At 36.3% G+C, this 15,975-nt stretch overlaps 2 protein-coding genes across 8 annotated transcripts in view; both read left to right on the top strand.

Annotated features, from left to right (window-relative positions):
* Positions 1-9,656, top strand: part of LOC125661395 (uncharacterized) — a 40,765-nt gene extending 31,109 nt beyond the window's left edge. For all 7 annotated transcript variants that reach the window (XM_056152733.1, XM_056152735.1, XM_056152738.1 and 4 more), the window contains one exon: positions 216-9,656. In XM_056152733.1, coding sequence (XP_056008708.1) covers positions 216-4,096 — 3,881 coding nt within the window. In that variant the 3' untranslated portion in view covers positions 4,097-9,656. The remainder of the gene's footprint in view (positions 1-215) is intronic.
* LOC125661384 (Y-box factor homolog) overlaps positions 9,585-15,975 on the top strand; it is a 12,150-nt gene continuing 5,759 nt past the window's right edge. Inside the window, 4 exon segments of the mRNA XM_048893369.2 lie at positions 9,585-9,618; positions 9,621-9,656; positions 9,951-10,014; positions 14,593-14,626. Of these exon segments, the coding sequence (XP_048749326.2) occupies positions 9,600-9,618; positions 9,621-9,656; positions 9,951-10,014; positions 14,593-14,626 (153 nt within the window). The 5' untranslated portion in view covers positions 9,585-9,599.

Raw genomic sequence — 15,975 nt, forward strand, 5'->3', positions numbered from 1 at the left:
ATTATTAATTAAGTCTCCCTTAAATACCTGAGATATAGTGCTGAATTACACGTCAATAGCACATTATTAATTGGAATCCATTTTCAATGTAACCTATTGTGTATTAGTCCTATTATGGTGTATTTTATATGCTTCATTCTACCACATCTAATTGTGCTTTATGTAATTAAACATCGTCATTGATACTCAAGTGTTTCGTTAATATGTAATTTCAGAGCAATGCGATAGTGATGTTCAGAAATGGAGAGAGGAAGACAAGTTTTACTATGAAACCCACAGTTTCCCTTTAGTGATGCAGAAAGTGAGGAACCAACCTTGCGTGACATTTGTTGGTGTGCCTGGGTCCGGGAAGTCTGCCACGGCTCACCACATCGCCCTCAAGCTCCAGGGGGAAGGTTACGAGGTTGTACCAGTTGATGAAATCAGAGAGATAAAGCAATACTCTGACACAAAGAATCCACAGGTTTTTGTTATTGATGATGTGGTGGGTGTCTTTGGCCTCCAGAAAACTAAATTAGATGTGTTGACTGATTATGAACAGAAAATAACAAGCCCTTGCATGTATAAGTCTAGAACTTTGATGACATGTAGAGAGGCTGTGTTCAATGAGACAAAATTTTACAAACCATTCCTGACGAAAGAAGAGACAGTGATTAAGTTGCACAGTTCTGATAATGCATTAGATGACAATGACAAGAAACAGATTCTCAAGAAGTATGGTTTAAATGTTGATTTAATGTCACCTGCATTGCTGAAATCAACATCTCTTATGTTTCCCCTTCTCTGTAAATTGTTTTCAAAGGAAACAAAATTCCAAGCTCTTGGTTCAAATTTTTTCCTGAATCCAGTCCAATGTATCATTGATGAACTTGATGATATGCAGAGGCATAACAAAATGAATTATGCAACACTTGTTTTGTGTATGCTAAATGAAAACAGCATTTCAAAAGACATCTTAAAAGATAGGAAAAATGAACATTTTGTGAGCATGAAAAATGACACATTGGAAAATTGTGAATTAGAAAGCCAGACAGATGCTTTCAAGTTTGTGAAAGCCTTGTCAGCAATGGAGGGGACATACACAAAACAGTGTGGTGCACAATACACATTTATACATGACTCCATGTTTGAAATCTGTGCTTATCAATATGGCAAACAGTTCCCTGACCAAATGTTGCTGTATATGAGTAGTAGTTATATTGCTAATTATGTCAAACCACAGATAAGTGAACCAGGAATTGTGAACAAAGTGAAAGAGAAACAGAGTGATTCTCAATCTATTGAGGGGGATGAGAGTAACAATGATAGTGAAGGAGAGGAGGAGGAGAGCGATGATAAAAACAGTGAGAGAGAGGAGTCGTTTGATCTGTGTATAAGGTTACGTGAGGATCAGTACCCACTGTTAGCAGAAAGATTGTACAGAGACATACAGAACATGGAGCTGTATGATGTTTTCAGGAATCAGGTTTTAAAACATCCCCAGGTGTGTCAGGCTTTTACTGGTGTGTTAGAGACAAAGTCATACACAGAATTAAAATCTGTATTTCTGTCCAGTCAGGGAAAGATAGATAAGATAGTGAGTAAACGAGAGTGTATAGCGGAGGAAAGTGAGGAGAAGAGCGATTGGAGTGAGTGGGACAGACAGAGCGCACTGGTGGATCAGAGGTGTAAAAGAAATCATAAGGGAGAATTTTTAATCATGTTCAATGTGAGAGTGATCAGCTGGGTGATCTACTATGGACATTATCATATCCTACAGTTCATAGTACAACAGACTGAACAACCCAATGAAGTAAGTGAATTGTTTTGGATAACAGGAAATTCTCCACATCAGTCTAAATCTGCGATATACATGAATACATGTAATAAACCTGAAATTGAAAACAATAGGCTTGCAGAAGAATGTAGATTACTTGTATTGAGTTGTTATAGTGGTGATATACAAATATTCAGAGTTTTGCTTCCTTTTTGTAAGAAAGCAATCACTGGGATAGGTCTGTACAGTGAAGATATTCATTGGTCTCATCTACCTCTATCTGCTGCATGTAATGGAGGACATATAGCTATAGTGAAGGAGCTGGTGAAGTTGGGGGCTGATGTCAATCTACAGGATGGTCACTTGAATACACCACTGATAGCTGCATGTGAAGGAGGACATATTAGTATAGTGAAGGAGCTGGTGAAGTTGGGGACTGATGTCAATCCACAGAATAGAGTGGATACACCACTGATAGCTGCATGTCGGGGAGGACATATAACTATAGTGAAGGAGCTGGTGAAGTTGGGGGCTGATGTCAATCCACAGAATAGATTGGGGGATACACCACTGATAGATGCATGTCAGGGAGGACATATAAGTATAGTGAAGGAGCTGGTGAAGTTGGGGACTGATGTCAATCCACAGAATAGAGTGGATACACCACTGATAGCTGCATGTCGGGGAGGACATATAACTATAGTGAAGGAGCTGGTGAAGTTGGGGGCTGATGTCAATCTACAGAATGGATGGGAGAATACACCACTGATGGCTGCATGTAAGGGAGGAGATATAAGTATAGTGAAGGAGCTGGTGAAGGCGGGGGCTGATGTCAATCTACAGAATATATTGGGGGATACACCACTGATACGTGCATGTGAAGAAGGACATATTAGTATAGTGAAGGAGCTGGTGAAGTTGGGGGCTGATGTCAATCCACAGAATAGATTGGGGGATACACCACTGATAGATGCATGTCAGGGAGGACATATAAGTATAGTGAAGGAGCTGGTGAAGTTGGGGACTGATGTCAATCCACAGAATAGAGTGGATACACCACTGATAGCTGCATGTCGGGGAGGACATATAACTATAGTGAAGGAGCTGGTGAAGTTGGGGGCTGATGTCAATCTACAGAATGGATGGGAGAATACACCACTGATGGCTGCATGTAAGGGAGGAGATATAAGTATAGTGAAGGAGCTGGTGAAGGCGGGGGCTGATGTCAATCTACAGAATATATTGGGGGATACACCACTGATAACTGCATGTCAGGGAGGACATATTAGTATAGTGACGGAGCTGGTGAAGTTGGGGGCTGATGTCAATCCACAGAATAGAGTGGATACACCACTGATAACTGCATGTCGGAGAGGACATATAACTATAGTGAAGGAGCTGGTGAAGTTGGGGGCTGATGTCAATCCACAGAATAGATTGGGGGATACACCACTGATAGATGCATGTCAGGGAGGACATATAAGTATAGTGAAGGAGCTGGTGAAGGCGGGGGCTGATGTCAATCCACAGAATAGAGGGAATACACCACTGATAGCTGCATGTCAGAGAGGACATATAAGTATAGTGAAGGAGCTGGTGAAGCTGGGGGCTGATGTCAATGTACAGAATAGATTGGGGGATACACCACTGATAGCTGCAGTAAGACAGATTTCTTTATCGGTAGTGAAATATCTAGTAGAACATGGAGCTGACTGGGTTACTCAGGTTGTTGATATCGATGTGTCCGCAGTATATAAAGCATTAATACTGAACAAACCAGATATAGTGAAATATCTCATACGGGAACAAAATAAAATCCTTCCAGGTCAATTTAATGGAAATATGCACCTATTTAACTGTCTGGTGGACATCAGACATGCTGGAGTTAAAACAGACAGTAGGGATGATGTGATGGTGACAAACAGATCAGTGTGGTGTATGGATGAAGAGGGAGATTTGTGGAAGACAATTAAATGGGGAGACTGTGATGTACTGAGACATCTGTTGTGTGTGGGTCTGGATGTCAATCAGTCGATGCAGTTGTATAATATCAACAGTAAATCTGATGTGAGACCTCTGTTGTATACACTGATTGGTTATGAGTGGTATGCTGTTAAGTATAGAACAGAGAAGGTGGGGATCCTGCTTGGGGCGGGGGCTGACGTCAATGTCAGGGTGAGGTATAAAGAGTGTGACTCAGTGTTAGACAGGGAGGGCATGTCTTTTCTAGAGAGGACGAGGAGACAGATGTTTGAGCACAGTCACATTGAGTACTTAAAGCAAGATTACAAGAGTGTGATGTGTGAGAAAAAGGAACATGTCAGAAGACACTCTGTATAGTCCCTGATAGAATTGTAGAGAGATGTTGTTATTGAGTACAAGAGTGTGATGTGTGAGATAAAGGAACATGTCAGAAGACACTCTGTATAGTCCCTGATAGAATTGTAGAGAGATGTTGTTACTGAGTACAAAAGATAAAGAAACATGTCAGAAGACACTCTGTATAGTCCCTGATAGAATTGTAGAGAGATGTTGTTACTGGGTACAAGAGTGTGATGTGTGAGATAAATAAACATGTCAGAAGACACTCTGTATAGTCCCTGATAGAATTGTAGAGAGATGTTGTTACTGAGTACAGGAGTGTGATGTGTGAGATAAAGGAACATGTCAGAAGACACTCTGTATAGTCCCTGATAGAATTGTAGAGAGATGTTGTTACTGAGTACAAGAGTGAGATGTGTGAGATAAATTAACATGTCAGAAGACACTCTGTATAGTCCCTGATAGAATTGTAGAGAGATGTTGTTACTGAGTACAAGAGATAAAGAAACATGTCAGAAGACACTCTGTATAGTCCTTGATAGAATTGTAGAGAGATGTTGTTACTGGGTACAAGAGTGTGATGTGTGAGATAAATAAACATGTCAGAAGACACTCTGTATAGTCCCTGATAGAATTGTAGAGAGATGTTGTTAAGTTACTGGTATCTTTGTACAAGATACTATTTAATGAAAAGAATGTCTTTACAAATCTCTCGTTAATTAAGTTTCCACTTACCTGTGTACAATAACAGTGTTTCACATATTATTTAATGATTTGAAAAACATTAAAGGTTCATAGAATTCACTGGGTTTTTTTCCCTATCTTATAATTGACTAAAAGCATTGATTATAATTAGGTGTATTTGTGTATATTGCTTAATGTCTCTATTTATTTACTGTACATGTTCATTATCCAGGCCTGGAGGTTATAAAACTTTTATCGCACTCATACTCAAACTCAGCCATGTTTGTTTTGAGTACAACTCTGACCAAACTCCGAAGCATACTTGAAAAATTTTGAGCATGTACGTGATATGAGTATGAGAATATTTTTATAAAAGTTTTATAACCTTCACGATTTAGAGCATGGAGTTTGAAAATGTGCTCAAAAAGTTCACGACCTTCAGGCCAGGTCTTGGAGATAGGGCCCTAAATTCAAACATGGAGTTGAAAATCGGTCAAATTTGAGGAGTTATATTTCGATGCAGGAACCCCATCTGTTGGCCCCAGACACAGGGAACCCTCTATGGGTCGCTAGATGCACAGTTAGGTCAAAGCAGAGGACTACTTAGACGATTATAACATGTACCCTCAGTTAGGCCCTAGGTCATGCCCTTGCCCTTTGATGTTGGCCAATCATATTTTTGCCTGATACTAGTGACAATTTAGCCAGACCTTCCAGCACCGCTATATTTATTTTAAAATCCCCTGTATATTTGACAACCTCCTATGATTTCTTTTTTTTAATTCTTGGCTTAAAATGGCATTTCTCCTATATTAGCCCTATAAATTCCTATAAATTTGTTGAAATTCTTTTGCTGGTTGTGCTCACTTTGAAGAATGTAGTTTCTGTTTTCCCATCTTATAATCACCCTCCAAAAATGTTTACTCAGGTGACCTTTTGCTATTGGTCTGTACATCGTGCGTCTTTCGGTAACAATTAAACTTCTTGATAACTACCAAATGTTCCAATTCTTCTCAAATTTGGTATGAAGCATCTTTCGGAGAAGACTGACAAATTTAATTGTAATTTTAGAACTCCTTTAACTTTGGTGCAACAGTTATTTTCTCTAGAACCACACATGTATAAGAAAAAATAAATGCATGGTGATATAGAGCAGAAGGGCCTCTACCAAAATTGTAAATTTTATGATCCCCGTGGTAAAAGTTCTGACTCCAGGGCAAGGCCAATCTTGGTATATACCCAGTATTTATGTGTAAAAAAAAAAGACATCTTCGTTAATGCTGTTCATACTAAATTGAAGCTAAATGGATGTTTAGAATGAGCAGGTAGCTGTTTATTAAAATTGTAAATTTGATGATTACAGGGGTAGGGGTTTTCCTATTAGGGTGAGGCCGAAATGGTCAGTGATTAGATTTGTTAACAATTGAACATGCATGTATATTAAACTTTTTGATAACTACCATTTCTATTCTCTTCAAATTTGGTATGAAGTTGGGACAAGGTTGGCATACATTGGAAATTTCAGGACTCTTGCACTTCTGGTGCCTTAGAGGCAGGGCGGAAACTGTCAAAAAGTGACAAATTTTCAAAAATCTTCTTTAGAACCACACATGTTTAAGAAAAACTAAATACACAGTGATGTAGAGCAGGAAGACCTTTGTATATATATATATATATATGTATGTATAGTGTATATGTGTAAAACATTTAAATGATATCTTTAATGCTATTAATATTAAATTGAAAGTAAATAAATATTTAGAAGTAAGTAGTTCTATACCAAAATTGTAAATTTCATGATCTTTTAGGGTAAGGGTTTGGTTTTTAAGGAGGTACTCTACATTGTCATAATGGCTGACTTCCTTTTAAAACATGGATGAAAATATAAATATCAGCAATATTTGTCTATTCATTTAAAAAAAAATCTCACCTGAGTAGCTCGACTGCTGAACTGTAGATCGCATTTTCGAGTCCAGCAGGGGTTTTAAATTTTTCTCAGATTGCTTTCAAATAAAACTGCACTTTTTGACTAAATAAAGTGAAAGTTTTCAATTTCAATATTGTTGTACATATCCTCCACTTTTCATCCATATAAAATGTCTATGGTGTAGCATACCTCCTTAATGAGCATTGCACACAGTACCTCTTGTTTTACCTAAATGACACAGTAGTACAGGAAACATTCATAACAGATATTCTTGGGCATTTAAAAGAACCGTATACCATTGCTTTCTAGACCCAAGCAGAATTTTGGAACTGTGCGGTGATTGGTAACGTTTGGGTCCACAAAACTAGATTTCTGGGATCAGTAATCAAAGGAAGACAACTTCCATAACTTGGCACATTATACATGTTTACATGTGACGAGACAGAACAACTCACGTGGACGAGAAATCTGTCACATTCTAGTCATATGTTGATTGCACTATGTATTGGTATATGTTGTTAGAAGTTAGAAATGGAATCTCAAAATATGACTGTGTACTGGGGGATTAGTACATCTGATTGTGTACTGAGGGATTAGTGCATATGACTGTGTACTGGGGGACTAGTACATTTGACTGTGTACTGAGGGATTAGTACATATGACTGTGTACTGGGGGATTAGTACATATGACTGTGTACTGGGGGATTAGTACATATGACTGTGTACTGGGGGATTAGTACAAGTGACTGTGTACAGGGGATTAGTACAGGTGATTGTGTACTGATGGATTAGTACGTAGAAAGTTGTTCAGTCTCTCAAATGTAATGTTATGTCTAAGTGGTATCTCGATTCAGAGATGATTGAAACTTATCTAAACTGTGCATTGATTATCGGAAGGTTCGCGGAAATTACAGGACAGAGTGATATTTTTAATCAGTACACGTAGATATCCATATACTGATATAACCTGCAATGTTTGCAACTGAAAAAAAAACAACAAGTACATCAACCTTAATCATTTATAATGTTATCATGGAAACGTTAAATCGATATATCATTTAATTTCGATACACCGACTCAGTATGAAATTCTAACATCTGTTCATGGACAAAAAATTATTTTATGGAATGACCTGAAGATCTGTCATTAAGAATGACAATCAAATAGTCATGGAATGAATTTAAAAAATAATGAGAGAGAGAGAGAGAGATGATAATACGTGTAAAGTGAGAACAATTTCTAACAAGAACAGAAATGCACTTAGGTCAAAAATTTTGTCTTGAAAGTTACGTCACCTATGAACTTGGTCCACAGAAAGTAGAGAACTTAAAGTTAACGCACTTAATTACCCCCCCCCCCCCCTCATCTGTATTACATCAAAAATACCTTAGTATCGGAAGTTTCGTTAGCAGCTAGGGATGGAGAGTCCTATCTTGATTATAATCATGTATACATAACTTACAGGCAAATGTCCACTACCAAATAACCGTGTCAGGCACTGATCGACGTTTTAAATATCACTTCTTTCTTTACTTGTATATGTATATGTACATTATTTGTATGTATTTTCATGCTGCCCCTTGGGGGCCCTTGATTGGAAATAAATATAGTTATAGTTATCTATAATCCAAAAAAAAATTGTCTTCCTGAAAACAAATTTTTATAGTTATGTATTGAATATTTTGTGTATAAGAAGACATTTTTATCATAGATATTCAAAACGTCGAGTGCCTGTGCATTTAGGTATTGCTTTGCCGAGCACCCCCCCCCCCCCCCCTTTCCCCTCGGATAGGGCGCAAAGCGCAAAGTTGGCTGACTGTGTATGGATAATTTTGAATATAAAAACGCAAATTGTTTTTCTCCAATCCCTGACATGGCTCGGTCTCAGCACCTACATGTATATAACTATTAAAAACCAACAATATGTTACAAAGTTTCAACACCTATAGAAAAAAACCTTAAAATTATCTATAGCATATTGTACATTGATCTACCACACGTACTAATAGCAGTACACACACAGAGATACGTTGTTATCAGATGATTATAACTTCTTTCTACAATTTCGTCCGTCGGTGGAGAAAAAAGTTGTCGGTCCCGTATCTCGGTTACATTATTGAGTATTAAATGGAGTAATTTATCCAGTAGGGATATTGGTAGGGCCGGGGTCTGACCCCCGCTAGCTAGGTTACCCCGATTCTTTTCTCATATTGAAGCAGTTGGGTTATTTTATCATGTTGTTAATTTAAATCTTGTCTGCAATCAGTATTTCATATATAATTATAGATGTGTACAGTGCAGAAGTGTGAACTCTGATAGTAGTATAGTACTTAATTCTGAATTATTGTTATTTTCATTGTCATGATTATAATTGCTCGTTAACCTGTAAATGCCCCTTGAGGGTCCTTGATTGGTAAATAAACAATAAACATATTGTATGGCTTAAATTCATAAAGTTGTGTAAAAATATCCCTAGTAAAAGATTTCTGTATTTTATCATATATGTGATTTATAAATGGAATTCCAGGGGCGGATCCAGAAAAAATATCAATGAAAGCACAGTAAGGCGTATCGGTTGATCCTCCCCTTGTTAATTAATATGTTAGAGTTTCTTTTATTGGCAAGAAATAAAGTATCTATATTCCGACTACGGACTTCAAATTAAAGCTTTTTCTTCTTCAAATTTGCCGGTTCTTGAAATAAATCAGTAGTAGTAACTGTGGCCCTTAACTTATATGTCGACAACCAATGAAAACACAAGGAATCTAATTCAGCCAATCAAATAGCTCGAATGCGGCGTTATGCTCGCCTTGGGGGCGGCCATCTTTGCAGAGAGCGAACAAAGGGAAAACAGAGTGGAAGTCCAGTTTCCATCGGACACTTTTTAACATCTTTTTACCATCAGAGGCCATGTCCGACTCCGAGAACCAACGGAGAAAGAGGCCGAGGTTGAGAAGAAGATCATAGGTAGTGCCTATTTCCTTTTAGACGCTTTATAGTTGCGAAAACAATCTTCTTTAATTCGCTATGTAGGTCACCTCGTGTAAGCGTGGTCAAAGTAGTTGATTAAAATAACTGTTTTAATTCGGTTGAGAAACAAATGTTGCTTCATTGAAAGTGTAGATTAGTCTGTCATCAGTGAATTACACGTCGGAAAGTCGAGTAAGCACGCGAGTTTGTTAGTAATGGAACATGTTGTAATTTTGCCCGTCCTACACGTGGGTTTTTGACTTCCTTTGAATGCTTCTGTATCATTTTCAGCAAAGAAAATTACAGGAACTGTAAAATGGTTTAACGTGAAAAGCGGATATGGCTTCATAAATAGGTAGGTTCGCATGAAGTTGTTTTTTTAATCTATACTTTACATACACGTGCGCGCCCAATGCAAGCATTAACTTGCAGTCACGCCTCGCTGAACGTGGGATATGCTGAAGATTAAAACTATGTGCATTGGCACCACATCCAGGGCAACTTAGAATTAGTTATTCAAAGTTTGAGATGGATATTGCCCTGTAAAGTGTTTAGCAACAAAACTATAACAACCAGACAATATTAATAAAGGAAAGTTTCCACCTTGAGTAAATGAAGAGGAATATAACTATTATAATACATATGGGTCATTCTTAATACTGGTGAAAATGAGGAAGTCTCCTTTGGAGAATTTTTCAGTGTGACTGCTCTCTAGATAATTACCTTTTTATTAAAAAAAAAAAAAAAAAGTGATTCAAAATGAGAAACAAGTTGTTATGCATTTTCTATTTTGCTTTTATGAAATGCTTCTTCCTCATTGTGATTCCCTGGTGGTTTGTTGTACAAAAAAAAAAAAAAAAATAGTGGTTTAAAACAAAGAAATTGTGTTCAAAATTGTTTGTATATAATTTAGGAATGAGGTTTTGAAATGATATGTGTATATATATTATATATATTGTTCGTATTGAAGACTGCTTTAACCTGAAGTTACATTTTATACCACTCCTGCTAATGTCCCTCAGATTCTTGAAGTTCCAAAGTTTGAAACTAATTAGAGCTTGAATGAATTATGTAAGACCAGGTATTTTCCACCCTGTTGTAGGGGGCCGAAATTCGACCCCATTCCCAATGCAAAATAGTAACATTTTTTCCCAATTGTCTACAAAATTTCCCAATTCAAGTTAAATAAAAAATTGTCTTTTGTTTTGCAATATTGTTATAAGAGTTATCAAATGAAAAATATATTTATTGGTTTGACACAAATTGTGGACCAGAGGCCCGAGACCACCAAAAGATCGGAAGGTCTACCTGAAATGGTCGTCCGTTGGTACACTCGCTCAAAGTGCAGTCATTAACTAGATTGTTCATTTTCTTTGAAAAATACGTGTTACATGATTCTATTGTCTTTAAATTTTCTCCATAAAAATAATTCAGCAGCATCATAGTTCATGATATAAAACACTCTAGAAATATCGGCAACTGTTCGATAAATCCGAATTTCCTCCATTTTTCTCTTTGATTAATACGTGCTATATTGTTGCTTCACTTATTGTACCCACTTCCTTAACCTATCTGAGTTATTAGATAAATATCATATATATCTAGAATGTATTTTCTGTGTACTTCGTATGAAAATAAATCTCTGAAGCTGCACACTTCATTTGGAGAGTCTAACCACCATAAATGGTGATATTGTATAAAGCAGCATTAGTTCAAATTTAGCTTACTTCTATCATCGATATTAACATGTGTACATTTAGAGATATGTTTACTTTACAAAATTTTATTGATTTTATTGGATATGAAATTATAACTTCCCAATCCTGGTGCTTTTCCTACTGATTGAACAAGTGTATTGGCATAGATAGTATCACAGAGAGTTTCATGATGAACTGGATCATGGTTTTAAAAATAATTCATATAGGCCATGGTTGGGCTGTTTATGTCAATTAAATTTCAGAGCAATACAATTTGTATTGAAACTCCATGATTAAATCTAAATTTAATTCAACTTTTTATCTAATATCCTTACTCTGTCTCTAGACTAACGTTAATTTCCATTGATTTTTTCTGTTGAAAAAAAATTTCATCTAGTATTCAAAAGTATAAATGCACAATATTATTAGCCATGATGCAAGTAAAATGGGGAAGATGTCTATTTTCTCTTCCTGACATTTTTAAAGAACCATCTGAGAACCAGAAGCTAGGCAGGGCTTTCAACAAATTTAAAAGTAGGAGGCTGAAATGAAAAAGTAGAAGGTGATCCAATGCTCGGCGCCCTTACGGCCGGGGGTCTGGGCTGCTCAAGGCCCCCAGAAGCTCTGGGGTAAATGACGCAAAATCCTGCATTCTGGCGGTTTCCTGGCACTTAAATGCAGCTTTGAAATTGTCATTTTTTTGCCTGAAATTTTTACTTTTGCCATGAATTGTTTCATATGTGAAATTTTCTGTTCATGCAAAGACTTAAAAAAATTCAACATTGCAAAGTACTAATTTTGATGCAAAATGAAAAATAAAGTGCATCAAGATAACTACATGTAATTATTTTTTGCAATGCTGTATCAATTAATTTTTAAGTGTCTTTGCTTGAACAGAAACTTTCACTTTTATTTCTACATTTGTACTAAAAGTTTATAAGACTGAATTATTTTGTAAGGGCTATTCCAGAAATAAATACATGGGGGGGGGGGGGGGGGGGGGGTCGGGAGGCACCTTTTGTATATACCAAGCACCCATAAAAAAAAAATAAAAAAAATTACCCCATGACCCATCAAATTAATAAACTCATTTTACAATGACCCATCTAATAAAAAAAAAAAAATAACCAGACCCACCACAAAAATATTTTTAAAAATGAAAACGGTACAAATCTCGCGAGGTTTTCGGGACAAACATTCTAGTCTGAAATGACGCGGTAACGCCTGTGCGACATTGTATCACAGTAGTTCTGAAGAAACGATGTCGCATCAACAATCAAAGGCATCTATGGCGGGAATGTTGGAAAGATTGGTAGTCCAAACGATGCTATTATCATGAAATGGGTATGGATGTTTTTCCACGAATCGTTCGTCTTCTACTTCTTGGAGCCCGCGCCCGGAGGCCTCTATATCACCATCACACCGACTGATAAATATAACGCATCGGTACCCACGTATAAATCAACTAAGGTTTGCCTATTTTTATTAGAAAACGGAATACCTATTGGTTTCAAAATATTCCCAAAATCGATGCATTGTAAACTGTAATAATCTACAGAACAGAGTTCGCCGCCATCACGTCCAAAGGGACCCTACTAAACGCGCCTCTAATTTGAAGAGTGCCGTAATGGAAAGTTATGCGCTGCAAAGAGCGACAACTCGAATAGTTCTATGTTACTTCCGATTTCGAAAGCACGTTTTCAATTTTCCCTCCGACGTTTTGTAACCAACACGACAAGAGCGACAATAAAAATATTCTGAAAACTCAACACCCACGTGGCACAAAATAAAACAATAGAAACTACCCACTACCCATAATAAATATTTTTTTAACAGTCCAACCACGGACCTATTAAAATTTGAAAAAATATGACCACCCACACAAAAAAATATCATTTGCCGCCCGACCCCCCCATTTGATCATTTCTGGAACAGCCCTAAGAAAGTTTCTACATGCAGAAAGTATTGTTGAAATGAACTAAACTGCATGTTTTGCTCACCCCAATATTTTTTTTAAATAAAACCCAAACAATCTTTATTACAAATTAATAAGTAACATTTAAAGGACCTATAATTTTATTTTTCCACAAATTCAAGTTAACAGCTACAGATTTGTTAACATAGCGAATTTGTGCTGAAAAATTCTACTTTCGTTTTTATTTAATACAACGTACATGGGCATTTGCAAATTAAAAAGAATAGCAAGTCTGAAATCTTTCCTGATTAAATTCTGTTTTCGCTTTAAAATTGTTGATTGATATTATACTTGTATCATTTTCACTTCTGGCCATTTTAAAGCCGAAACTGAACAGGGTATTTGTTCTCTTCATTCCGTCAACATCATTGATTTTTACTTTCATTTAAATGACCTATAATTTTATTTTTCCACAAATTCAAGTTAACAGCTACAGATTTGTTGGTAACATAGCGAATTTGTGCTGAAAAATTCTACTTTCGTTAATAACTTGTTGTTATCTTTCTGAACTTCTCGTCTGTGTTGTCACGAATTGGGTAAATCCGAGGCTTTCCGACTATTGCAATTGACATATTATTTTCTACACCAACAGACGACCAATCAGGTGCCGGTATTTACCTGAACTAAATTTAGCGCAAGTAAACACGTTTTTACATCCTGGTTGATACGGCCGCGATTTCCGAGTCTACTAAAGTTTGGAAGATGTTTAAAGTTTTATAAAAGTTTTTTTTTCATTGGACATACATTTTTGTCACTAAAGTAGCTGGCACCTAATGTTACTATAGGCGGCGGAAATCCACCGGCTACTTTTGAAAGCCCTGGCAAGGGTCACTTGGAAATTTGAAAGCTGGTGATCTTTCAGTCCATGCACTATTGAAAAATAGTTTTAAGTGTCATTTAACCCCGATTGCATTGAAAAACAGAATATTAAGATAAGAAAATTTCCTTGAATGAATAGGAAATGTTCGTCTTTTTGTTGTAAAAAGCGTTGTAAAACTGTATTTCTAAAATTCCCAATTTGGACAAAACGATGTTAAAATTCCCAATTCTAAAGGCCCAGGTCCCATTCCCAAAATGGTGTGGAAAATCCCTACTTTAAGATATATATTGCCTAGAACAAATAAAATCAGTCAAACTTTAATATATATATGTCTTATATATATTTTTTATTTGTAGTAAAGTTTTAATTGATATATATGTATTTTATGAAGGAATCATTGCACATTGAAATTCATGCAGATTTGTACTTTTGTATTTTTAGGGATGACACAAAGGAAGATGTTTTTGTCCATCAGGTAAGATTTTGTTTTAATTTTCTTTTCTTGATACTGACAGGAGCAGATCCAGAAATCGAACAAGAGAGAAGGGGGGGGGGGGGGGGGGGGGGGGGGGGTTCAGCACCTTGTGTGTATATTCATGGAATTGGATTCTGAAATAATTTGTTTTGAATTTTGATGTGGAGGAGTGATTGTAAATGTGGTTTCTGAAGTTGCTGGGTTTGTTGTTTGTATTGGGTTTTTTTTTGGGGGGGTTGGTTTGGTTTTTTGTGTGTGTGTGTTAAAAATGAGACATATTTTGGCATAAGGCACACTTTCAATCTTCAAAAGATATTCTCTAGTGAGAAAATCAAGTCAATGAAAAATATGGACATTAAGATTTTGTGTGGGCAAGATATAGAAGTGGCAATAGGGTCCTGTCCATTCCTCTAGCCATTCATCAGTCAGGCTTGCTCAAGTTGTTTTCTTGCCTTTATTATTCCCAATTAGATATTGATTGAAACTTTCTGTTTAACTTCCTAATGAAAGATCGAGTTGGACTTTGTTATGTTTTATCTGATATAAGAAAACAATATTGATATTTTGATGACCATCATCACTTCTGATCCCAAAGTAGGTTCCTAGTTGTGCATGTATTAACAATCACTTCCTATTTCATTTCTTGTGAGTTACTACAGTTACCTGCTTTGAGAGGATTATTAATGTCCCTAAATTGGATTTTATAAAAGGACCCTTTCTAATTTGAATATGAGTAAAACTTTCCAGAAATTCTAATAAGATGTATTTCTGAAATGATCACATAAGTACAGAAATTTCTAGACATCACTTCATGTAGTAGGGGGGGGGGGGGGGGGCTTACTAATTGAATGTAAGTTGTAACTTAGTGTGTTTATGGTCTTTACCTTTAGGAAAGAAAAAGACTGAAACAATGATCTTTAACTTTAGTGATAGTATGTGGATAAAAAAAATCCCCAATCTGGACAGATATAATTTGGATAAATTTCCCTAAGGCCACACCAACTTGTAAATTAGTTCTTTGGATTTTCAACCAAAAACAGTGAGGCGAGAGGGTGAAATTATTTTACAAGTATTATATTTTATTTTGGAGATAAAAAATATGAGGTGAGCGAATACAAGAAATATGAATGATTTTTTATTGAATTAAGTGTGATTTTAAAAAGCGAGCGCTTAAGAATAAAGATCTAAAATCATCAGATACATTTGTTTACCACATGAACTTCATAGTTTTCAGTAAATAAGTATTTCAGGTTTCGAAGACTTTATTTTCTTCATAGCTAATACATGTACTTTGCAAAATTAACTGATACGGTCATTTTGAAGAATTTTATTTTAGTTTTATTTCTACA

The sequence above is a fragment of the Ostrea edulis genome, chromosome 1 (assembly GCF_947568905.1).
Source record: "Ostrea edulis chromosome 1, xbOstEdul1.1, whole genome shotgun sequence".
NCBI classification, from domain to species: Eukaryota; Metazoa; Mollusca; class Bivalvia; order Ostreida; family Ostreidae; genus Ostrea; species Ostrea edulis.